The sequence below is a fragment of the Pipra filicauda genome, unplaced genomic scaffold (assembly GCF_003945595.2).
Source record: "Pipra filicauda isolate LSUMZ 115617 unplaced genomic scaffold, ASM394559v2 scaffold153_size1761393_pilon, whole genome shotgun sequence".
NCBI lineage: Eukaryota > Metazoa > Chordata > Aves > Passeriformes > Pipridae > Pipra > Pipra filicauda.
This window is the reverse complement of record NW_024104029.1, coordinates 1,482,340-1,507,586: the sequence shown is the minus strand read 5'-3', so window position 1 is coordinate 1,507,586 and position 25,247 is coordinate 1,482,340. Positions and strand designations below refer to the sequence as shown.

The 25,247-nt window shown below is 37.8% G+C and overlaps 2 protein-coding genes across 6 annotated transcripts in view; one reads left to right on the top strand and one right to left on the bottom strand.

The window, feature by feature from the left end:
- The window catches only part of KCNIP4 (potassium voltage-gated channel interacting protein 4), a 209,911-nt gene that overhangs the window by 169,796 nt on the left and 14,868 nt on the right, over positions 1-25,247 (top strand). For all 4 annotated transcript variants that reach the window (XM_039379047.1, XM_027713749.2, XM_027713748.2 and 1 more), the window contains exons 3-4: positions 20,519-20,588; positions 24,838-24,908. In XM_039379047.1, coding sequence (XP_039234981.1) covers positions 20,519-20,588; positions 24,838-24,908 — 141 coding nt within the window. The remainder of the gene's footprint in view (positions 1-20,518; positions 20,589-24,837; positions 24,909-25,247) is intronic.
- Positions 20,359-25,247, bottom strand: part of PACRGL (parkin coregulated like) — a 34,288-nt gene continuing 29,399 nt past the window's right edge. The window contains exon 9 of one of the 2 annotated variants that reach the window (XR_005562705.1): positions 20,359-22,615. The gene's annotated coding sequence lies outside the window, so the exon portion shown is untranslated. The remainder of the gene's footprint in view (positions 22,616-25,247) is intronic. The other variant, XR_003539383.2, reaches the window with a different exon arrangement.

Sequence of the window (25,247 nt, the reverse complement as noted above, 5' to 3'; positions counted from 1 at the left end):
GAGTTCTTGTTTACCAGTTGTGCTTCAGATAAATTGTTTTCTCTACTTTAGATGACTGAAGAAAAACTTTAAAATAACCAGCTCTTGCTAAGGCAGGATTTTGTTATTATTTTAGAAAAGCTCTCGCATTTATTTACTCGGGATTTAGAGGAAACTTTTCCATATTTCAGGCAAATCTATGTGAAAATATTTTAACCAACTGAACAATAAATTATGCTTACATTCATTATATATTTTCTTCAGGAGTTAGTGAAGAAACTTGAAACTTTTCAAAAACAAGAGTAAAAATAATTTGGAAGTAGTTTGACAGACCAAGTTGTTAGTCATCACAAATTTACAGACTAATGTGTTCAGTGGAGATATTTGTTTCAATTAGTCTCACAGTTGCTGGCAGAGATTGAAGTCTTCTTTCTGAAAGTTAATAATGAGCTCAGTCTCTATACTTCTATTCATCTCACGACTTGTTCACTTGGGGAAAAATGTCATCTAGCATACCAAGGACTGTCTTCATAATAACGACTGCTTGTTTATGAATTATCTCTGAAAAAAGTAGATGCCAAGTTGCTAATTAAGCAGCATATAAAAAGAATGTGATTTTAAGAATCCAATATTAATAGTAGTGCAGAGCACCAAATACCTCAAAAGTTCTTCTTTGTGGAAAAAAAAAAATCAATATTAGATTTAGAGTTGTATTATTGTGTGTGCTTGTCAGTCCCTCCTATTTGAAACTGGCAGCACCCTGACCTGTGCTCTGGTGTGCGCTAGGTGGGCTCACTTGGGCCATCAGGTACAGACCTTCTGCTCTACCAGCCAGATGCTCAGCTAACTCATCTGCTGGTAGAGCTGTTTTCTACCACATGAGCTTTTAGGTACATCAGTATGGAATATAAATGTTTATGTACTAGAATATGAGCAGCCAAATATCTTCTTTGGCTACATCTCACTGCAGTAACTTTTTGCAGCATCTGGATTGAGCATTGCAGAGCCTGTTACTTGAGTTTTGGGCAGTTTTTGGATTTTGTTTTCTGGGTGATCACTAACATTAGAGAGGTAAAATTTGGTGCAATGCAGCACTGATGATGCATTTTAAAAATTTAGTGAGTACACACCTCTTCTTTCTCCCACCTGTCCTCTTTTCTTTATGAGGTGAGATGAATACTAACTGTAACTGCTGTAAACATTGTACTTTATAACACACAGCTTAACATTAAATCATTCAGTGAGACAATTTATCAGCTAAGAAAACAGTGTTAAAAAATCCCTGTACTTGGTTTTCTTGCTACCAGTTTTCTTTTAAAGAATTTTTGTATAAAATATTGTAATTCCCTATTAAATCTTTTACTAAGTTGTCTTCCTGTTACACTGCAATTCAGAAACAGCAAATGGACATACATATTTTCAGGTGGATATCTTAAGCCTGCAAAATGAGAAGAGGGGGAATAAATATATCTTCTAGTGAAACTTACTGATGGTGCAGTTCAACCATTTGGGTCCTATGGACTTTATAGGATAAAATCTTATTTGTGCTGGAGTCTGGGATCTGTCATGGATCCTATGAATTTCCAAATGATTTTGGATCTTTTTGTTTTTTCTACTTGAAATTCCTGTTTAATGTGAACAAAATCAGCAACGTGTTCGTTTTGACACAAATAAAGGAAACAGTCAAAAGTCCTTTTTTTATTTCAACAAAATTAATTTATGTTTACAAATGTCTTTAGATCTACATCTGTGCTAAAAATAAACACTGGTAAATCTTCAAATAAAACTGCAAGTCACAAGTGACAAAGCCTCAAGATCAGTGTCATGGAAGTTTATTACAAGTCTTGGGTCAACCTGCATTTACCTTTGAATTAAAGTATCTGACAGAGACTGCATCCCTTAGATCAGCTGGATATTTGTGCAGTTGCACTTCACTCCAATTATGTGAATGATTCTCGTATTATCTTTCAAGTAATGGAATTTATTCAACTCAATAAATTCCACTGTGAAATATTCTTAAAGGATCTTAGATACGGTGAGTGTAACAGAAGAAATAGGAGCCAATAACTCAGAAGACAGCATGAATCAGTAAATACAGCATGAAACTAGAAGTCTAAAGGCTCTAGCCTTTTAGCACTCTGGCTGGCTTATTAACTGCCACACACTTTTGAAAGCCTTAACTATCACACTAAAAAGCCTTCTGGGTTGCACAAGAGCATTATATCAGTGCTTCGCAGGCTACATGGGCTCCACATTGACAACTGCCTAATTTAATGTCTCTTGTCTGACAGCCCAAACCTTTCAGAGTGTCCCTGGCTATCTGAGAGATTGCTTCTCAGCTATCGATCAAAGCCTCCTCAAACATGCCTTGGGAACAAAGTGGGGAACACCAATGGGGGGGTTGGTGGCTGTGGGAAACTGAAATTCCCCAGGAGCTGGACACAGCAAAGTTCAACCTTACAGGAGAGAAAAATGAACACTGAATTCCTCAGCATTAAGAGTGAAATGTGTGTTCTGTGGGCAGTGTGTTTGAATGAGACGCTTTACCTCTCCGTGACCAAGCTCCATATCTGTCAAGTAGAAACTCATGCCTGAAAAAACACTGATCTAGGAAGCACTTTACGTGGTATTTCTGACAGTTATTTTCTTGCTCCATTTATGCATCTCTGACATGGTAACCAGCCTCACTGTGGCCTCACAAAAAAGAAGTGCCAAGAAGAATTTTTACAAGTAAACCCATAGTGGCTCAAAATATCTGAAATGCTATCTACCAGCAAGTAAGGTATCAGAACAATAGACACGTGATTATGATTATGATTATGATTATGATTATGATTATGATTATGATTATGATTATGATTATGATTATGATTGTGCTTGTGATTTAAAATGTCAACACTAAGCACTGAATCCAGATGCATAGGCTACCAAATTAATAGGTAGGAAATCCAAGTTCAATATGTAACGGCCATATTGTTCTGGTAAATAAAACAGTGCATCTTACTTTCTTCTTTCACCTTTTTCATAAGTTTTTAGGGTATAAGCCCTTTGTCACTGTTTCTCCATGTCCTGAATAATGAGTCCCTAGTACAAATGTCAGTTCTATTAGCAATTTTTTAAAACAGGCAATGTTGCTACCTTTCTGCAGAGAAAGATGAGAAAGAAGATTGGCACAAAACAACACAGAACTTTAGTATGAAGCAGAAGTAAAATTAGATTCAACAACAAAGACTAATGGAAAATTTGTTATTAACTACTTTTGTAGATTCACCAGTTCTGGGTACTTATAACATATAGCTCCTGAATTTATATTGTTATTCTTCTAGGCTAAGAATGCTGTCTGTCTTAAAGTCTTTGCAAATGCAAAACTTCATTGATTTTAATGGAACATGCCCAAATGTCACAAAGATTTTTTTGATCATCTTTCTTCGTGTGTTTTTCACTATAAGGAACTGGCTTCTGTATGGCTTCTATGTGGCTTCTCAGGGATTCCAGAGCTCTAAATAGAAACATGGCAATTACAGGGCTTTTTTGTCACCTGATTTGTCCCCCACATTAACTGTCTCTGATGAAAAAACCTGCACATTCCTTCAGTCTGTCAGACAACTGCAGTTTAGTGGTAATTGGCTCTAAAATATTCCAGTCCATTGCCAGAATAAGATATTCCCATGAGGCAGTAGCAAAATATATTCTAATTATTAAATTTTTTACCAGTAGATAAGCAAGTACCTGACCCAATTGCCCTGTACTGGAAAATATGTTCCTTGCTCTGTTTTCTTATGAATAGTTTCTTCTTTCCATGACAGAGTATGCATCCCAATCAAGGTGTTCCTGTCATTCAACTGGGAGCATGCATCTTCAGAGATCTCATTTGTTCAACAAAGGACCTGAAACTGGAGGTTTCAGATTTTGCTCTGCAAAAGAGATGCCTTTCTCCACTTGATCTTTGCCTTCTGCATTTAGAATTACTGCAAGCAGCATCTTTTGGGAAATCTCAGGGCGCTCTAAGAAGTTTTCTTCTTCATTGCCCAATCAAGACCTAATTAGGATCCTAAAATTGAAGCCCATCCCTTTTCTATTACTGTAACTGTCGCAAGACTAAACAGTCCATATGGCCCTCACTGTATTAACAGGGAAAAAGCATCTCCTCCCACAGACCACATCTCTCTCTCACTCACAGCAGCTTCAGACACATCATTGCCTCTGATTGCTTTTGATTTTCCCCTCTGTACTTGGTGAATCAGGTCCTATTTATGCTAATGTCAGGCTCAGTTTTATAAATATTTATGTAGGTAAGCTCATTTGTTCTTATGTTTGCACTGCTGGGGCCCTGGGAGAAAGTGTTGTTAGTAGTGGAAAAAGAGAAAACCTTTGTTAAAGGGTAAATGTATTACTATATAAAATATAAATAACGAGCGCAGTGTTTGATTTTCAGTTTCTAAACGGATCCCCATTGAATTTTATGTTCTTTGCCATTTCTGCAAGTTGATAGGAGGCTGAAAGTCCTTGGTCTTTTCATCGTAAATAGCACTAATCAAATATTGATCTGTCTGCCTTTACCATCGTACCTCTTCAAAAGAAACAAAGAACAATGACTCTGAAAAATACTGAAATAAAATGAGTTAGGACACAATTTAAGCCTGTCTTTTACACAGACGTGTCCCAGGAATGCAAAACTCACAGTGTTCTTACTTGATGATTAAAATGAAAATTCGGTTTGATGTCCGTACTTAGTATCAACTTCAGGTTGACTGACAAACACAAAAAAATATCATATCAGCATTTGAGACAGAATATAGAATATTTTTTTCACCCATGACATGTTGAGGTTGCTTCAAAAATACCTTGTGCTAAATTCAGACTTTCTCATTTTCAGATATGGCTATAAAATGATGGCACAAGTCCACTAACCTTTAGCAGAAAGTTGTTAGTACAGTTTCCTCCTCAGTGAATCTTCCACTCTTTAAGAATACAAGGAGCTTCTAGGTTAAACAAAAGCACCAGCTCCCTCGTGTAAGAAAACCAAAATAAATGCTTCCATGATTTTAAAGTAGGAAATTGACCTACACTCAAATATCACTTTTAGGGACTGGTGATGTTCTCCATTCTGCTCAGGTGAATCACTTAAGTGGGTCGAAGGAAGTACACTTGAGGGACCAACGCTTGCTAATATGGAGCTATTCCTCCTCTCATCTATGATTTCAGTTGATTTTAAGGAGATTTGATCAAAAGCACTCACATGGGAATGTGTGAAAGGCAAGTCACAGAAGCAGTGCTCACCTAAATACAACTTCTTCCAAGAGGGTGAGCACCTTGTCTTTGCCGAAGTGTTTACAGCAAGCTGCACCCCTCCATATCTGAAGCATAGGTTCTGCTACATTTAGGTTAATTATAACTCCTGCCTATTTGTTGAGTCAGGATTGTAAAATGCCCTCCTGCAGTTACAAGTAAGGGCAGATGCAGTAAGCTCCATTCAGATGCCATAAAGTTTGGTGAGTCAAGCTTTTCGGTGAGCTTTTCAGTTCAAATTTTTACTCATGTTGTTTACTGTTGTTTTACTGCCAATGCTAATAATAAGAAACTAAAAATTACACTAGTTAGTGGGCATTGCTAAACTAAGAATGGTGCTGATTAAAAGCATTGCTGGCACCTTGCCCGCTGCCTTGTGGAAGCAGCAAAAGTGTTGATTGTTATTTACTGTGTGAAGCCACACATGCTGGATGTGAGCCAGTTCCTTAATTTCTGCTTGTTTTCCTCTGAAACTGCCATAGCAAGTAGGGAGTGGGAAAAGGCTGTTGTTCATTAGAGTATCTTGCAGTGGGACATTAAAAATCTGGTACATCTTTGCTATGCCGTTGGGAATCATTATTGTAACTCTTCTACAGGTGGCTAAGTAGAAGCAAGAAACTGTGTTTTACCTCATAAGACAAGGCTTGAAAGGAGTTTTTGCATGCATTTCACCAATGGATGTCAATGGAGATTGATGCTGCCAATTCCACCAACTGCCGAAACATTCCTAGAAATGTAAACTGTTGCCATTGAGTATAAAATGAGTTTACAGCTTCTGTGACAGAGGTGAAAATGCAACAACCTGAGGTGTTCCCCATGTGAGTCTTTAGCTGAAGTAATTCTACTGTATTTTAGGTCAGAGAGGAAAGATAGAAAGGAAAGTTCTCCCTTTATGCCCAGTAATTAGTGCACTCCACTTGGGCCTGCTTTCTTTTGTCTTCAAAAACAGCTTAAGCTTTACACTTGTAATCAAATAGGCAAATTCATAGAAAGACTTAAGAGTAGGGACAAAAGACTATCTGAGGCAACCATGCCTAACCATTTCAGAAAAAGCACCTTCCTTTTGGATTACTCTGTATGTCTTTCATCCCATACAGCTTCTATAAAGACTAGAGAAAATACTCCATTACTACTAGTTCTCAAGGCTTATGAGTATATTCTAGTATGCAAGAATAGAGTATGCTCTTTTATGTTCTGATCTATATGGATTGATTCTACATTAATTGAAAAGTTGTTTTAGGAAGAATTTTTGGCCCTCTTGAAGTAATCAAATAAATCTGATCCAAGATATAATTTTGGTTAACATATTTAATCATTCATCATTGTTCTGTTACAGCATCTTTCTATATGATTGCACAGAAGTAATTTTTAAAAATGCAAACCAAGTATTCTTTTCAAAAAAAAAAAGGTGCTGTGGAAGTGTTTTTTAATAGCACACTCCTGAGAAAACTAAAATGAGAAACCAAATAAGAAAAAAAGAGTGAAACAAGAACTAATTTAATTTCAATAGACAGGAGGTTAAATTAATAACTATCCCTTTCCTGATAACACAAAAAATAAAAGTGACAATTGAAATTAAAAACACCAGTGGTTTTCAATATAATTGGATTGAACATACTTTATTTATTAGAGAAAATCAGGGATAATCCTTCAAGGCAGAAATAGGTCATTATAAACATATTCATATGTATAACATATATTGTTGTACATCCTGGGAACAATATTCCACAGATGAAAGCATATTAATGCTGGCCTTAAGATTAAATTTTTCATTAAAGTAGTTTCAAGTAGTGTAATAAATAAAAATTAACCTCCCCTACACCATCTTGTATTTTGAGCTTTTACAATTTCCACTCTGAGCATCTTCATGTGTCTTACACATATTATTACACTGGGACTCTCAACTCTCCTAAAAAGTAGAAAATACTTCAGTAATGTGCTAATTAATCTTCATTTTACTCCAGGAAGATTTTTCAGAACAAGAACTATATAAAATTATTTCAGCTATAACTGTATTTTAAGTACACTTTGTCCTATACTTTGCATGTGTTCTCCTTTAAATAGCCATAGCATAATTTTGAGCATTAAATATGCTTATACAGGGGAAAAAAACCCCCTGATTTAGTTCATTTCTTGTATCTGTGGTATACACAGATCCACATTAGTTTGAAAGTTCTTTATACCCAGTACAGTATTAATAAATCATTAATTAAAATAAAAGCAGAATATAATTTTAAAATGTTAGGAAAGTTACCAAAATACTTCAATTACTTAAAGGAATATAAATTGATTAGAGTAAAAAAATCATGTTTCTGAGTTGTGTGAGGAATTATCTTCTCTCTCTAAGAAAATTAACTGATATTCTATTAATGGATAGGAGGCATGAAGAAAGCAGCTCTATTTATTGGCTAGAGTAGCTGGTAACCTTGCTACTAAAAAGTTGTAAAACTAGATGGGGCTCCCCTGTCTAGTAGAAGTAAAGAAACTACACCTAACTATATTGAGTGTGGTTTATGTCTTCAGTCTGAGATGTTAAACCTTTATGAGGCCTTTTGGTTTCATCTGCATAAATTGCCCATGGAACATTTTTCCTTTTAGCCTGTTCTGTTGCCACTACTGTTGACTGGGCACCCAATGTTCAAAATTTTCTTTTGCCTGTCTCTTCCATGGCAGCCCTGCTCTTCTTCCTGTCTCTGCATATTTCTTCATAATGAACAGCAACTCGTTTTTCAGAAAAAAGGCAAGTAAGGGCTGGACTTGTTCTGTTATAGCTGAGGCCTGGGCAGACCCCAAAATGATATGTGTAAAGATAGAATAAAACCAATTGTCATCCTCTATGAGCAGCTTGAGGCAGTATCCTGCCAGTCATCCTCCCAGTCCTTTGACAAACTGACTTTTATAGAAGGCAAATGGCAAAGCTCAAGGAGAACACAGGGTTGGGTGAATAATATAATTGCCTGATCAAAAGAGCCAAAGTAGGTATCTCTTCTGTAGTCATTGCAATTATCTCACACATGCAATGGTTTCCTAAAAACTTCCTCAAAGCTCCCATTTGATGTGCTGAGGTGTTGAATGATAAATCTATACAAAGGAAATGAAATGTTTCTCTCATTCATCTAGTTTCAAAAAGAGGTGGTAAAATGCAGGAGCCCAAACACTGACAGTGCAGCAGTCCAGAAGGCACCAGTTCAAAGAAGCTGATCAGAGAAATTACTTTCTAGAATAGATTACAAAGACATGGCTTTTTTTCTTTTAATTCATAGAAGAAGCAACCCCTTGAAATTTTAAGAATACCTAATGAACAATACTTTGCTTATAGTTAAACCTCTCTTGGGGTTTAACTATAAGCAACTAATTTATTGCTGTCTTGGGGATATCTATGGCAGGAAAATAACTGCTCTCTTCTCCCCACATCATCATCTGTTATTTCTTCTCCTAGAACTATTTATAGCAAAGGAAATGAAAAACAGAAAAGAAGCACAAATAGGTTTGTCTGTGATTTTTTAAAATCTGTGTTAATGAGTAAAGAAAAAGACCTTTTGAACTGTCTGACTATTCCCAGGTTTTTTTTCCAGTCTTAATTTCTAGTGTTTTTTTCAGCCACATTTCAAGTATTTCAAGAGAGAGGTTTTCTCTGAATTAGTTTTTTGAGGCTGCTTCACAGGCTAGTGGATGGCATCTCTTTTAAGCATATCTTTTGAGATATTTTTCAGAATACACTTGCTTTTTCTTTAATGACTTCAAAACTTTCTTTCCCCCAGAAACCTCATTCTGCTTGTATCATCTACTTTGAAGTCCTGCTAGAATAATTTCACTTTTATTAGCTGCTGCAGGATTTTTACCCCGCTCTTGGAGTTTCTTCTGTGTTGGCCAGTAATGTGATCAGAACTCCAGCAATGTCACCCAGCCCCTTTTTATAAAGATAATTTCTGATGTGTGTTCTGCATTTTTACTGAAAAAAACCCCCAGTATCAAAAGTGAGCCCTCTATTCTAAGAGTACTTTCAGGATAGAAAGTTAATCACATAGCACTTACTTCAAAATAAATAGGCAATTAAGTCAATTCCTGATGAATATAGCAAGGACAAGTATATTTATATTTACTACAGAAAAATGAGTTACAACATTACAAATTTATTTGGTTTTTAATTTACAATAAATTACAAACATTTATTCTCAGCATGCAGCTCTAAGGTTGGTTGAAATTTCAGCTTAGCCCTGTTGGTATTCAGTAAATACATCTTTAATGCTAAAAGTATTCCAAAGTAACATACAATACTGATAATTAATGTATTGAATTATATATATTATTATCGAATGTACTGAAATAAAATAAATGAAATAATTACATTTCTTAGGGGAAAACATCAGGTCATATTCAACAACATGAGAGAGGAGAGGGTGCTGCCATGCTCCCAGATCCATTCAGCAGAGGCTGAAGATATGTTCCCGGTAGGCACATGCACATAAAGCATATATATACACATCACATATATACTTATAGAGATGGCCAGCCACAGAGGTCACAGACAGACACACAGAGTAGTCACATAAACATAGACAGCACCAACAGCGTCATCCTGTCCTCCTCTGTGGCTGAGCAGGATGAAGGTCCATTGATGTAAATACATCTATATAAGGGACCTGGGAGTCCTGTTCAATGGCAAGTTGAATATGAGTCAGCAGTGCCCTGCAGCCAGGAGGGCCAAACGTGTCCTGGGGGGCATCAGGCAAAGCATCACCAGCTGGTCAAAGGAGGGGATTGTCCTGCTCTGCTCTGCACTGGTGTGGCCTCACCTTGAATATTGTGTGCAGTGTTGGGTGCCACAATATAAGAAAGATATTAAGCTATTAGAAAGTGTCCAAAGGAGGGCAACAAAGAGGATGAAGGGCCTTGAGGGGAAGCCGTATGAGGAGCAGGTCACTTGGTCTTCCCTCAGCCTCAGACTGAGGGGAGACCTCATTGCAGTTACAACTTCCTTGTGAGGGGAAGAGGAGGGGCAGGTGGTGACCAGTGACAGAACCCAAGGGAATGGCCTTGAAGTTGTGTCAGGGAAGGTTTTAGGTTGGATATTAGAAAAAGGTTCTTCACTCAGAGAGTGTGGTTGGGCACTGAACAGTCTCCCCAGGGAAGTGTTCAGAGCACCAAGGCTGACAGAGTACAAGAAATATTTGTATGATACTCTCAGGCATATGGTGTGACTCTTAGGATGGTCCTGTGCAGGGCCAGGAATTGGACTCAGTGATCCTTGTGGATCCCCTCCAATTCAGCATATTCTGTGAAAGAGAGAGAGATAGATATATACACACACACATATATACATACAAGTGTGGATCCCTCCAGCAACCAGGCTCAGATATGGTGCTTGGATGCCCAGTAACCACTTCTAGATACCAGGTTCTCCACTTGCTGGCACCTTGGCATTAAAGCCCTTGAGGCTCAGCCCCACTACACTTGCTGGTACAGACTGCCTCATGCACACACACAAAACTGGCCCTCGGTCCCCAATAGAGAGGAAAGAAAGATTTGGTGGTGGACATAAAAAAGATGTGGAAAAAAAGATCACCTGCAACCAGCATGTGCAGGTAAGAGAAAATGGAAAGTGCTTTTTATCCCTGAGGCTTTTGAGTCTCTAAGTCCTGGTCAGACCACAGAATATTGCTATTCAAGCTCCATCCATCTCTGTATCTGGCTCCTAGATAACTTTGGAGTGAAAGCATCACTTTGTTCCTTGTTGCCCTCGGGAGGTAACAACCAACACTGTGCTGCAGCCTGTGCTCTGGGGATGGCTGTGCTGGTTCCAGATGCTCATGTCTCCCACTGGATTCTCCCCCTGGAGATGGCTGACATTTAAGTACCTTGGCTGGGGCTCATCCCTCGTCACCTCTCCCAGTGGGATAAGGGCAGACTGGAGTTTCTTCAGCCTGACAAGGCTAAACACAGCTGCTCTGTGGCTGAGACTGCTGCAGGCTAAAATTTTAATATCAGCTGAAATAAGGTTGTGCCTTTCACTTTCTTTCTCACGAGGGAGTCTTTGTTGGTCAGAATCCCAATTAGTCTGACCATAATTTGATCCCACAACACTTAATGTTGTTGTTTGGGACAGATACAGTTTCACAGACTGGAGTCCAGCCTGTGCTGAGCGCAGGTCACCAAGGTCCTTCTTCTCCCAGGAAATTCGAGGTGGGACTTGAAAGAGGCTGCCTGGCACCCCAGGAGAGAGATGCAGGCACAAGGGAAAGCTTGAAACAAGGTGTAACCCCACCATGGTGTTACTCTTTGAGACCTACTCGTATCCTGACTCCCAGGTTATGTCACCTGCTCACCTGCTCATCCAACTTGATATTCACTAGCAACTACCCACTCACTCACACCTCTGCACACACTCCAGTTGCCACAGCAGAGACACACGGAACCCTCCAATTCATAGTCCGACCCCAGCAGCTGCCCTCACACTCCTGTTCACTGCATGGAAAGCCCTTACTCAGGAAAGAGTTGGAAAAGAGCTTAATAAGAAGACAAGACAGGTCAGGCATGGGGCATGGCCAGCCAAGCAGACTGACCAGCTAGCCATATACATGTGACTGGGACTTCTTTCCCCTCATGCCTTTGTTTTCCCACACCTGTACCTCCCAAAATCACCTAAATCCCTTCCTTTCCCCAGCACTGGTTCCCCACTAAACATCCCATAATAAGTCCTGTGCAATCCCAAAATGTTCTTCCCCTGCATCCCATAATGTATCTCCAACCCTTGGGCAGCAAACTTCTTCTATCCAAGCAGTCACTCACCTTGATGCTCTGACAATGGACATGAGGCTCTCCTGGGACAGCCCAGGAGGGCAGGACACTGTGTCCCTTCCTCATGGTCCTTAATTTGGGCTCCCACTTACTTTTGTGCCTCTATGCTCCTCTGGGCTTGTGAAGCTGGGTCTTTGAAGGGCTGATGGCTCCTGGGATATCCTGGGAGCAGTCACAGCAGGCACTATTTGGTCTTCCCAACCTGCCATTGTCTCCCTGTGTTCCACTATAGGTGTGGAGACAAGCTTCTACCACATAACCTAACAAAATCCAGCATACAGCCAGGAGCCGCATGTTTATAAAATATAAACAGTTTTTATTAAGTATAAATAAAATATAAACAACTCTATTCTAGAAGTGTATTAGGTTGTGGTTTTGTTTTCTACTGTGCTTGAAGTACATTCAGTGGTCTGCAGACATGACTAAATTCATTTTACACTGTGTCAGCTGGGTATTAGCTAAATTTCAAAGCTGTAAGGCATAGTAAAACTGTAAAAAGCCAATTTCTGCATTGGTCCTGGAGGAGTAAGGCACAGCAGCCATTGAATTCTCTTCTTCCTGTGTCCATAGGCCATGAGATTTTTAGAAAAATTTAGTGTATAAACGTCTTCTAACATTTTGCGTGTGCAGCTCCACATCAGGACGTTATCTACTAGCCTTATTTATTTGCAACGAAATGAAACACCTAGTGAAAATAAAGTTTATTTTCTTTAATAGCATACATGCTTACTATATCATCTTTGAATAGTTTTCTTTAATGTCCAAATAAATAAATTTCCAGCATTGTTTCTGCTTGCCAACTTAAGATCACCCCTTTCTCATGGCCCACAAGTGCTGCAGTTGCTGAGAGCACACTGGATTTTCCTGTTTGCCATGAGCATTTACCCCGTCAATGTAACATGATGCTATCATACTGCCTTATGCTGGCAATCCTGACTTGCACCTGCTTTTTCTCATGAAAATTTTCTCTCCCTGCATCCTTTCTCTGCCTTATGCTACAGAAACAGCACAAAGCAAGATCTGACAGAGTGAGACTGCAGAATAATATTAGGAAATATATTCTTTCATGCTTTTCACAGAATGTGGCAATTCTTAAAAATGAGCTGAGATTTTGGATGTCTGACTTGAAATTTGCATCTGCCTGATGCCTTCCTGTCTGATCTTGGACTGTTTTGTCTGCCATATGGGGAAATATTTGGTGATAGCCTGGTTAAAGGTTATCTGGGAAGGAGCTTCAATAAGGGAAGAAAAGATTAGGATCTGGAAAAGATTTTGAGATGTGAGGATCTGGAGAGGAGTTGATAGACCTGTTCTTCCAAAGACTATGTGAAATAGAGCTTGGTGCTCTGTTACAAGGGTAAAGAGAAAAGAGACAGGCAAGAGGAACTAAGAGGCTTTGGGGAGAGCTCTCCCTGTGGAGTGGAGAGGAACAAGCATAGAAATGATGAGGAACAAGATCTGTCCTTTGGCAGAACTGAGCTGCTCCAGAGGAGCCTGATGGATTGGCAAATCTGGGAAAACAGAGTTTAGTTGCCTGTGTTGGAGGCAAACTGGGACATTATGGTAAACAGCAGGCATTCAAAGGAGGCATTTGAATGAAGACATTCTGGATTTGCAGCTGTATGATGGAAAATTAAACACCTCAGAAGCCTTGCCATTGTAATTGTTGTTGTTATCACCTTTGCCATGCCATTGTTGCTCTTCTGTGTCACTTGCAGTGTTTGTTTTTATTTTGTGATATGAGTCAGCAATGCCCTGGCAGCCAGGAGGGCCAGCTACCTCCTGGGGTGCATTAAGCACAGGATTGCATGCTGGTAATGGCAGGGGATTGTCCTGCTCTGCTCTGCACTGGTGCAGCCTCACCTTGAGTACTGTGTGCAATTTTGGGCACCACCATATAAGAAAGACATTAAGCTACCAGAGAGTATCTGTGGGAGGGCCACAAGGAACTTGAAGGGTCTGGAGGGGAAGCCAGATGAGGAGTGGCTGAGATCACTTGGTCTGTTCAGCCTGGAGAAGAGGAGACTGACGGGAGACCTCTTTGCAGTGACAACTGCCTGTTTGAGTGAACTTTTTCTCCCACCCTTCTGTTTTTCTGATTGCTTACCCTCCTTGTTGCAATCAGCCTAAGGCTACAGAGCCATTACCTGAACAGCAACACTGGGAAGCAAAACACTGTTATCCAAAGTGAATTGAAAATACATACAGAGGCTATTGAGAGTCAGAGATCTATATTTAGGTTTTGAAAGTGGAAGTTGGGGAGATTTATAAGTCTGGTTGGGTTTGGATCTAGTGTTGTATCTGTAAGACCAATACCTGCTTGGCTCATCTGCTGCAATGTTGTTCTGGCAGAAGCCTTCAGGGTGGAAATCACACTGATATCAATGTGTCACTGTCTGTGTCACCTTTCAGAGTGAGATGTATCTGGTGTTTCTCCTTCTTCCAAAGCATACAAGATCATGTTAGACATGTTTCACCAAAATCCTTACCTTTTCCATCCTCAGAGAAACTGCTTGTATCTTAGTTTCTTATGGGTGACTTGCGGAAACAAACCCCAAAACTCACAAAGAGTATTGAAGCAGGTATATTTATTTACAGCGGTGGATGCATGGGGAATAATTTCACCAAACATGCACACCTATTGCTTTTGTTCAGCTTCTTTTATGTGATACAATATTACATATGCATCAGTTGTGTTACATATACATTAGTAGCGTTACACATGCATTAGCTGTGTCAGCAAATTCCTGAAAACTGGGAGGGGAAATCATTAACATACAATGTCTGTGGTGCTCCTGTTGGTTCTGAAACCACATTGGCTCTCAGGTAGAATTCCTTCTGCTGTAGCAGGTATTAGTCTGTTCAAGAGTATTCTTGCCAAGTTCCCTTGTGGTTAATTTTTCTATTAGCCTAGAAAAAACACTGTACATTTCAAGTATAAACCTTGGTGCTAAAATACACTACTGTGGATATGCTAACAAAATACTTCTATCTGATAAAACATTGGCTAATAGTTTGCGGATAACTTTGGTGAATAATTTTACTACATAGCCACTGATGTCTTGCCATAGGAGGCCAATATAGGCTAAATGCACATCAATGTCCACTGATTAAACACCAAATACATGTGGGGTTTTTCTGAATAAAACTAGATGTTTAGTCTAAAAATACTAATTGTATTTCTTAGTGGGAGAAATTAATTTGATATTGCAACCCATGTGAATTGCATAATTATCATTTGGCTCAGTTTTCTGCAAAAATGAAAGTCATCAGAAGGTCTACATTTCAATCACATACATCAGAACAAGCATTAGATATAGCCAATTTAAATCAACCTTAGGAATGCAGCTTTGGAATTTGGAAGTGGATAAAAGTTAATTTGCATAAACCTTAGAAGCATTAAAGCCTGAAAAAACCCACAAGCTTCAGAACCTGTTGTCTCAGGTCCCTAACTCACACACTGTCCTGGTCAGTATGTTCCTCTTCATAACGGCAAATTATCAAGGTCCACTTATAAAAGCCTCTTGTCTCACCTCTTAGTGAAGCTCTCTATACACAGCTTTCTAAGACTGTTCAACAGCACATCTTTTCACTGAAAGTAGGGGCTATTTCAAGCATCACCACACTTCAGGGTACCAAGAGGAGTGAAAAAGTGATTTTAGTGTCTAATGTGAGTTCACAAAACTCAGACTGTGGACACCAAACTTTGTTAAATTGTCTGTCCCTACTAAGATTTCGGTTCTTTTAGATCTGCTACTTCTTTTCAGGTGGGCTGCTATTAGATCTTCCCTTAGCAATGCCACAGACTAAACAAGCCCAACTCTCTGTCTCTCCTTTGTGGCCACATGCTTTCATCCCTAGTAGTCTTCATGACCTTCTGCTTATCTCTCTTCAGTTCCTCCACACCCCTGGGAGAGCCCCAAGACTGTCTCAAGCAGAATGAGAGAAAAACTTCTCATCCTGCTGGCTTTGTAGCAGTAGCTGGTTTATCTTATTTATAGTAAGAAGGTTTTGTTGGCTCACACTCAGTTTGACATCCCCTGTAACCCCTGTTTGGGGTCCTGTTTGGCAGTGCTGCCATTCAGCCACTCACTTCACAGCTGCTACTGGGACAAGGGCAGATTTCTTCCCAGATGCAGAACATTGAAATTCTTGTTGAGCTTCATGAGGTGTCTGTTGGCCCAGATTTTGTTATTAATTTCACCTAGATAATGTTATTAAATCAAGGTCATTTGTTAAATTCTCATACTGTTGTGATCAAAGCTCTATCATACTCAAATGGAAAAATTAGGAACTGAACTGGGCTGTGGAAAGCCACAATTAGTTTTTTTATAGCATTAGCTTTAAAGTATAAGCATGCTATTTCAAAATTATGTACATATTCTTCCATTAAGTTTTGTGTTTATGGTAAATTTAAATTTGCAGTCAGAATAGAAGTACAGAAAGTGAAAATATTGTCAGTTATTGATAATTAAATCAATGGACATGAACATATATCTAAAATGAAGCTGTACAAAAAAACTGATGGCAAATGAAGCATGGGATGGAGAACCTCTCATGTAAAAGGCTAAAATACATTCAAAGTTGCCAGAGCTCCAGCTCTATCCATTATACAAAACAGTTTGTTATGCAGACGTCTGAGCTTTGAGTTTCTTTCCCCTTCATTCTCTTTCCTACATTTCAGTATTTCTCCTTTTTTGTGTCTTTTTGGTTTGCTTCTTGTCTAAAAAGGGTGTTGATTAGGTAGTGAAGATGAATAAACCTATTGCAATATTCTTAGAAACACTGAAGGAGAGACAGCTTAGACAGCATGAGCTTGTAAATAATTTACAGATTTTGGAGTGGTTCATAAGACCATGTGCTGGAGGTGTAATTTCCCAGCAACAAAATTGCAAGCAAGCGAGGTCATCAAAAGGCAGAATCATATTTATTATTCTCTGTCTCTTCTTTCTGTCAGTTTAAATTATTTTCTCTTTAAAAGAGGGAGCACTGGACTCAGTTCTCTATGAACTTTCCCTCCTTTTTATTCTCCAGATGGAAAATACATTAATACAATTTTAAAAGATTGTCAAACAGAAATTTGCTGTAACAAATTATATACAGATCAGGGGAAAAAAGAATATAGGAAATGGTTTAAATATGCCTCACATTTTTCTTTCAAACTATTTAATTATTTTCCTCTATTTTATAAGAGTTTAATGAAAGGTTAGATAGATTATTTTAATTATAGTTTGTACAAAGGAAGAAGTCAGCAATAACTTGAAATAAAGCCATGGGGCATACTTAACAATTACGATATTTAATCTTATTCACTGAACTGCAGAAATCTCCTGATAAACACAAGAAAGCCAGATTTATGAGTCCAGAAAAGTGCAGGCTTGGAGGTAAATTGTGTTGGCTACGTATATTTTTAGAATACAATTATTTAAGAACAAGAGTGTTCACTGTCATATAGAAGCTCAGAAGGAAGTTCCAAGCTAAAGAAAGAAAAGTTTGAACTGATAGTTCTGGTAAGAGTAATTGGCCAGCATCACAGATTTTTAATGAATGTTCTTAAGACACCATTACTACAGACCTTCAAGGATGTAGAAGGTGTTACCAGCAATGCTGTGCCAAAGAACAGAGGAAAATACAGAGGGTCAGACTAGAGAAACTCAAACTGTCATTCCTGAGTCTGCTAATAAATAATTCTATGAAAGTAGGTTGCCTTTTCAAGCAATGATTCTTTCAAACAGTATGGTGATACCAGACCTTATTAAGTGACAGGAAAAAAATACTACCTTTAAATGAGGAATGTAGATTATGTTTGTTTTTTTTTTTTTTTAAAAGGCTCCTAACTCATTTTGAACTAACAAATAATAAATCAGACAGATTTTTACAGAGTACCCTTAATTCTCCTCTAGCTCTTCACAGCTACAGGCTAAGGACTGACAGAGTTGTTGTTGCTGGCACTTCCTGTAAAAAAGGGGAGAGCACTCTTTGCAAAATGAGTATAGTTTGTATGTCTTTGTCATCCAAGGAAAAGGAGAAAAATTGCATTGCATGTTAATAAGCCATAGAGTTAGATAAACTTAGATGCTCATTTTGTCAGTCATTATTTATTAAGTGTCTCAGGAAAAAAAAGTCAGTACCTGACCTGTACAAATTCAGATATGCAGGTTTTCTCTTTAATTCCTTAAAAATGTGCCTAGCTATTTTTTTTTTGTCTGAAAAAAAATTACCTGCAGAACAGAAAGAAGTCACTGCTTCTTTTTCTAAATTCCAAAGTAATGTATTATCCTTTCACATGTCCACTCATCTCAGGGGAAAGGCTGTGTTCTTCCTTGTGCAGGTCTGGGAATGATGTAGATTATATACCAATGTATTCTTGAAAGAGGAACTTATAAAATACCTTTGTTACATTGTCTACATTGAATTACTATAATGTTATAACAGTATGTATCTGAACAATTCACTGAAGTTTTCTTTATTGTGCTTCAAATCCAAGTAAAAATACTGCCCTCTTGCATGCACTTCTACAACTCCAGAAGGCTTCACATAAAAAGATAAGCAGAGTAGTAGAATCATAAAGACATAGAATCATGGAGGTTGGAAAAGACATCTGAGATCATCAAGTCCAACCATTAACCCAGCACTGCCAAGTCCACCACTAAACCATGTCCCTAAGTGCTACATCTACAGAATTTTAAATGTCTTCATGGATGATGTCTCAACCACTTCCCTGAGCAGGCCATTCCAATGCTTGATAACCCTTTTGGTGAAGAAATTTTCCCTAATATTCAATCCGAACCTGCCCTGGGACAACTTGAAGCCATTTCCTCTTGTCCTATTGCTTGTTACTTGGGAGACCAACTGTAAGCCTGCTAGGAGCCAGAGACACTGGCCTATCTGACTACAGTCTTTTTGGGAAGCTGGTAAAGCAGAGAGAGATGTTTTAGATGCCCTCATACCCAACAACATGACAGCCAGGGAGATGCCTCCTCAATTAATGGATTACTCTTTACCTGATGAAGGGTAGAGATGTTCCTGCCATTCCCCAAAGGCTTTGGTTCGAAAGGCAGTGCAGCCAGTATATCTGGTCTTACAGAGACCTGTACTCTAATTCTGACTCCATAGCTGTCAGTCTCTGTGGCTGGGAACAAATAATTTTGTATGTCTATCTACAACACAGTTGTTTGTCTGTCTGATCAAACAGCATTGTTTTTTACTGTGTGTTGGCACATGCTTAGTTATGATGAAAAGCAGATTTTGGCTGAGAAAAGTGACATAAAATCAAAATAATCCTAGATCTACAGAACTGACATCCATTTCTCAGATGGTGCATTTGTCTCTCAATTAGCAAGATTACACTATTTGTTTCTTCGCAGAAGCTGTCAGAACTATAGCTCATTGGTTTTTATTTTATCTAATTAAAATACCATTTGTTCTCACATGAAAAGCTATTATTACACTGGTAAAAGATATTTCACTGCTCTTTATCTTCATTCAAAGCTATTTCATTTCCCCAGTTTAGGACTAGGAGCATATATGTTTGAACCCTCAGTCCAAATAGCATGGCAATTGACAAAAATAAATGTATGAACCTTAACACTTAATTTGTATTTTCTTGCTTATCTTTGTTTCTAAAAATTCTTTCCTTTTAAGGCTTTTTTTCACCCTCTGTGTTAAAGAAGGAATTAAGGCAAAAAAGGAATTAAGTGCATTGCCCAAAGTCATCTCCTCAGTCTGACAAATTCAGGACTAGAAATCGGTTCTCTGGTCTTTGATATTTATGTGCATCTTAGTAAACCATATGGTATTCCTTCTGCTTTTCCTACCTCTTTACATAAGTAATTTTTGTAAAGTCACAGCTCTAATCATCTTTTTTCTTCTCCATCACTTCCTTTCTTTTTTTTTTTGTCACTCTGTTCTGACACTTCCTGCTTATTCTTTCTTATATATATATTTCAGTTTATGAAAAAGATGTAAAGAGGCAAAAGGTTCTGCAAGGTTTGAATAAGATCTTCAGCGTCAGGGTCTTTTGAATTCATTGAATATAACTCTTCCACTTGAATTTTACTGCATGTTCTGTCAGTAATATCTAAGTGCTTACATTCCTGCTTGATTTCCATACCATGCAAATGCTGCTTGCAGCTGCAGGAGTGACCACCCATGGCCCATGAGTGACAGCAATGGCTCCACGCTGTGCAGCAGGGCAGTTGCTGCTCATTTGCGTCACTCAGGTAGCAACTGAAATTGAGATACATGGCACAAAAGAAATTTTTATCTCATGGGAATTCTTTAGAAAGATACTTCAATGTGATAAACATTTAATGCCTTAATATTTGGTTGAAAGTGCAAAGTCACACGTTAAACTGTCAGAGTCACATACATGTTGTGTACGGTCTCATGAACACGAGTTGACTGGACCAGATTGGATGGTATTCATTTCTTGTCTTTCACTTTCTTCCAGGAATGCCCCAGTGGTGTTGTCAATGAAGAAACCTTCAAAGAGATTTACTCTCAGTTCTTTCCACAGGGAGGTGAGTACTTGGCAGACATAATTAATACTACAGTATATTTGGTAGTTCCTAAGTCTGACAAAAGAGCCTGTTCAAATTAACAAGGTTGTTGCCTCAAGCTCTATCTGAACTCATGGCATACTTCCTTGATGGCTGGACACATTTTAAAGTATATATTTCTGAATGAAATGCAATGATATCTACAAGAAGTCAGTCTTCTGTTATGAAGTTACTATCTGTGATTGGGTACCGTTGAAAACAAAGTTTCTCTGAGTAGGTTATTTATTTTTAAACTTTCTAAACAGTCTTCTCCGTTCTCTTTTATTCCAAAAAAAACCTTTTTACAGTAGGAGGAACCGTAGGGGGCACTACAGGTTCCCCCTAATATCAATGGCAGAACCCCCTTTAATGCTATGGAGTTTCCCCTCTTAAATAAGGGCTTTTTTTGCTAACCTTGATTTCAATTGATTTCCAGGGGCTTCATAATTTCTTTATCTCCACTATCTTTTGGTGCAATGAAGGTAACACAAAAATAAGGAAGCTACACTTTTCTGTGGAAAAAAACCCAACAAACCAACAAACCACAAACTTTTTTCTTCTTTCACATTTCATTTTAACAAAATACAGCAAAAAGTCAGATTTTTAGCAGTGTAGAAAAGTACTGAATCCAGATAATTCAGTCATCTGTAACAGATGTTGTGTACTAGTGAGAGGATTTTTGGCTTTCTTAATAAAGCTGTTTCAGACACCTCAGCAAAGAGCACGGAGAAGTGACCATCACAATTCATCCCCTTCCTCCCCTCATCCTCCATGGCCTTCACGCAGTGGCATACGGCCTTGGCAGTACATAAACACAGCACAAACAAATGTGAAAGCCTTATTTAGTTTTCCTCAGAAGTTCAGGAGGAATATTTGGTGAAAACGGCAGAAGAGCTGAATGTCCTTGGAAGAGTAACAGCTCACATCAATATTACTTTAATTTCTATGGGCCTACTGAGTCTTGAACCGTTTTATGTAGGTTTTGTGCTGTTTTGTAAGGTGCCTGTGTTAACTTTTGCCTTTTCTGAGAAGTATAGGAGTTCAAGTCTATTCTTTGTTCCTCACATTAGCCAAAATATTCTCAAAGCCCAATTAATTCTCAGTATTTGTATATCCCTGCATTTTAATGGAGTGAGATCATAATATATAGGTGTCTAGTTAAGCAGCCAGACTGGATTCTTAAATTTTTGAATTTATTGCCAAAATACTGTGTCCACCTGAGGCCTTTAAATTTCAGTTTATTTGTGCTAAATATAATGGTTTTATCTATGTCTGAATATTAAAGAGGAAAAAAAAAGCTTGAAAGTTGTCCCCAAATTAAAACACATGTAATTCCGGGCTCCAGTTATCTATGTAATGCAAAACCAGGTACAACATGATGAATCATTATAATAGTTCATATCTGAGCAAACAGAATGTAAGATTTTAAGCTTCAGGGCAACCAAAGTAATTTTTAAATATTAACCAGCAAGTCACTTCATTAGGCAACTTTCAAGACTGTTCAGGACAAGGTACAGGAGGACTATAAACAGGACAAGGGGCCAGAAGAGTAACAAAGGATATGACACTGGATTGCAGTAAAACCAATGTGTTTTAAAGGCAGAAGTTAATTTGTAAAAAGCTTTCCATGCCAGAAAGGGCACTCCAGTAACTTTTTTTTAGAAAACCACTGCCATACAAGTGAATGAATAGGCCCTCTCAGTGCATGCAATGGATCACCTGAAATATAACTTGGGATTTTTCCTCAGCCAGGCAGGTTGTAGATAAGAATCCACACTCTGGATAATTATTACACTCCTCCATCACTTATGAACAAAACAGATCATGCTCATAGTTTGATAAGCCTGATAGTTTGATATTCTTCGATGTATAATGACTATCATTTTTTCTCTCTGATGTTTAAAATGCTTTGATGGTGTTTTTCAAAGGAATTCTAATATTAAATTATAATTGACCTGTCTTAACCTGTCAAAGTAGCGATTTATCCTCCTGATTATGATATCAGATCCCTGAAAAAAAAAAAATTTAATTTAAAAACTTAAAATTTTGTCAAACATGATTAATGTTCAAGATTTAGGAGGGTAGATGCAGAGGGAATTAGATTAAGTAGCTCTAATTAAAAGACTAGTGTACCTTATCCTGCTGTGGTTTTGAAGGCAAAATTTCAGACCAGAACTGCTTGAACAAACAACTCTGAAAAAGGCTTTTAATTTAATTTTTTTTCAGAGAGCCTATCAGAAAGAAAAGGTTCTTTAACTAGGGACTTTTTTTTTGTCCATATACCACCAAAAAAATTAGTATATTGTATCATGTATGGGCAACAAACAAAATATCTTTATGTTCACCCTTGTGTTTTCCATATATCTACAAAAATAATTGGAAATATTTCAGATATTTTTTAGAAATTAATGCCAAGAGAATGGAAAGCTATTTTAAATTCAGTTTACAGTAATTATACCTCTATTATATGTTTTTTCCCTGAAGATGATTTACACAGTATATTCTGTTGCACAACAGAAGTCTCAGTAGATTATAGAAAATATGACTATTAAAATCTTAAATATAATTGAAGTCAACTAATTTACATTTTTCAGTTAAAGTGTGAATTTATCTGCTAGTCCGTGCTTAAGCAATTACACTGGTGACTGGATACATGGAAGAATGAATAACTACTTCAGTAGTGTGGATTTTTTTAATACTCTGAAAATGCATTAACAGACATAAGGTTTAAAGGTTGCATGTTTTCTTGTTGTGATTATTTCACATCATATGAAATTAACATGTTGAAGTAAGACCAGAGACTTTTTTTACAAATGCCAGGCCTGAATATGTGAAGAATAAAGTTTTGAGTTTTGGTATATTTGGTTCTTTGGAGTCAAGGTGGCATTTCAGGTGAGTGACTCAAGACTGACACTCAGTTTAATACAAAACAATATTTTGGGCCGTGACAAATAAAGGTTTGCAGGATTGATACAAAAGGTAAAATGGTTTAGTGCCAAGAAATCAGAAAAAAAGCATCTCAGCACTGGTGAGGTTTTTCCATGATAGGGAGAGGTTTATTCTTCACAGGGGACACTGATTTCGTAACACTTCTCCCTTTATTACAGGCTTGTGAGATTAATGTTAATTAACCTAAACTTATTGCAAAGATATGAAGTAGAAAGAGCAAAGATATGAGTATTAAAAGTAAACAAAGCCTCATCCTACATTAATTTGCATGGTTTTGAGGGAGAGAAAAGTCACTGAGGAAAGCTGACTTTCCACAACCCCAGCAGCTTGTACCTCACATGCACAGGGCAGTGTGAGATAAGAAGACATAAGTTCTCTCTTCACAATATATTACTCCTGGAGCAGGTCGTGCCTCTCAGAAGGCATCCAGTGGAAATAGAAAGATGAATCTTTATAATAAATTAGTCTTAACAGACTTATATTGATGCTGTCTTGTGTTTCTAAAATGAATCAATGTGCACTGGGGAGTAGGTTTGAAAAGTATACAAATAATCAGTGAAGGGATTGTTTGTTTAAGGTCATCTTTCAGAGTCTTACTGACCATTTAGTCAGTCACAGCCAGTTTTCCCAAGGTTTTCAAGCACTTAGCCCTCATGCAACAATAATGGGAGTTAAGTAGCAAACCACCTTTAAGAATCTGCTTCCCAGGAGAGGATTTTCTCTCACCCATGGGTGAGCATATGACCCAACCACAGCAGCATCTTTCTGACAAGATCAGCTTCAACCTGGGAAACAGGTCTGTCTCCAGAGTGAAACCAGTATACCAGAGGCACCAATGGTAGTGTCTGCTTCCCTCATTTAGAGTGAACAAATGAACACATTTTTCATTTTAAATATATGAGATAAATCCCTCATCACCATCATTTAGCATTCCCATTAACACAGGTTGTTTCAGAGTACAATAACATGTCATCTTTTCTATTTGCTCAGGTATCAGTGATTAGCAAAAATGAGAATAAAACAAAATAGAGATATTCTAGAAGAAAATTTTGGATTTTCAGTTCTTAGCAGTGCTTCTATCCATGTACTTGCACTTATAATTTATCCCTCTTCCTCTGACAAAAAGGAAGTTTAAACTTAATTGAAAATTCAGTCTTGCTATGAAATTTTGGTAACAAAGTATATCTTGGTCTCATATAGTTTTAATAGAATGAAATTACATTAAATAATATGTGTTTACTGTGAATTATTTTTGCTTTAAATTTTTTGTTTTAAATCTTAGATTCCACAACGTATGCACATTTTCTGTTTAATGCATTTGACACTGATCACAATGGATCTGTAAGTTTTGAGGTAAGTGATGCTGTTGCTTCTTTTTCTGAAACTATTTTGCCATTCCTTGTATTTAAGTCCAGTATGGTGGCCTTTATTATATGGCTTTAATTATGAAAAATTTAGCTTATGTGACTCAAGTTTCAAGTTTTTCCAATGTAATAACAAAAGTCATTATTGTACAATTGTATATTCCATACCGGTAACTCAGACTGTGCTACTATGTAATATTTTTATAAATCTGCTCATTTAAAAGGTGACTCAATTTATACGCAAGTTACCCAAAATAGTCATTATCTTCCTCTCTGCTTCTGCAAGGTAAGAAGGTCTCTGAACTACAACTAATGTTATGGAGATGAC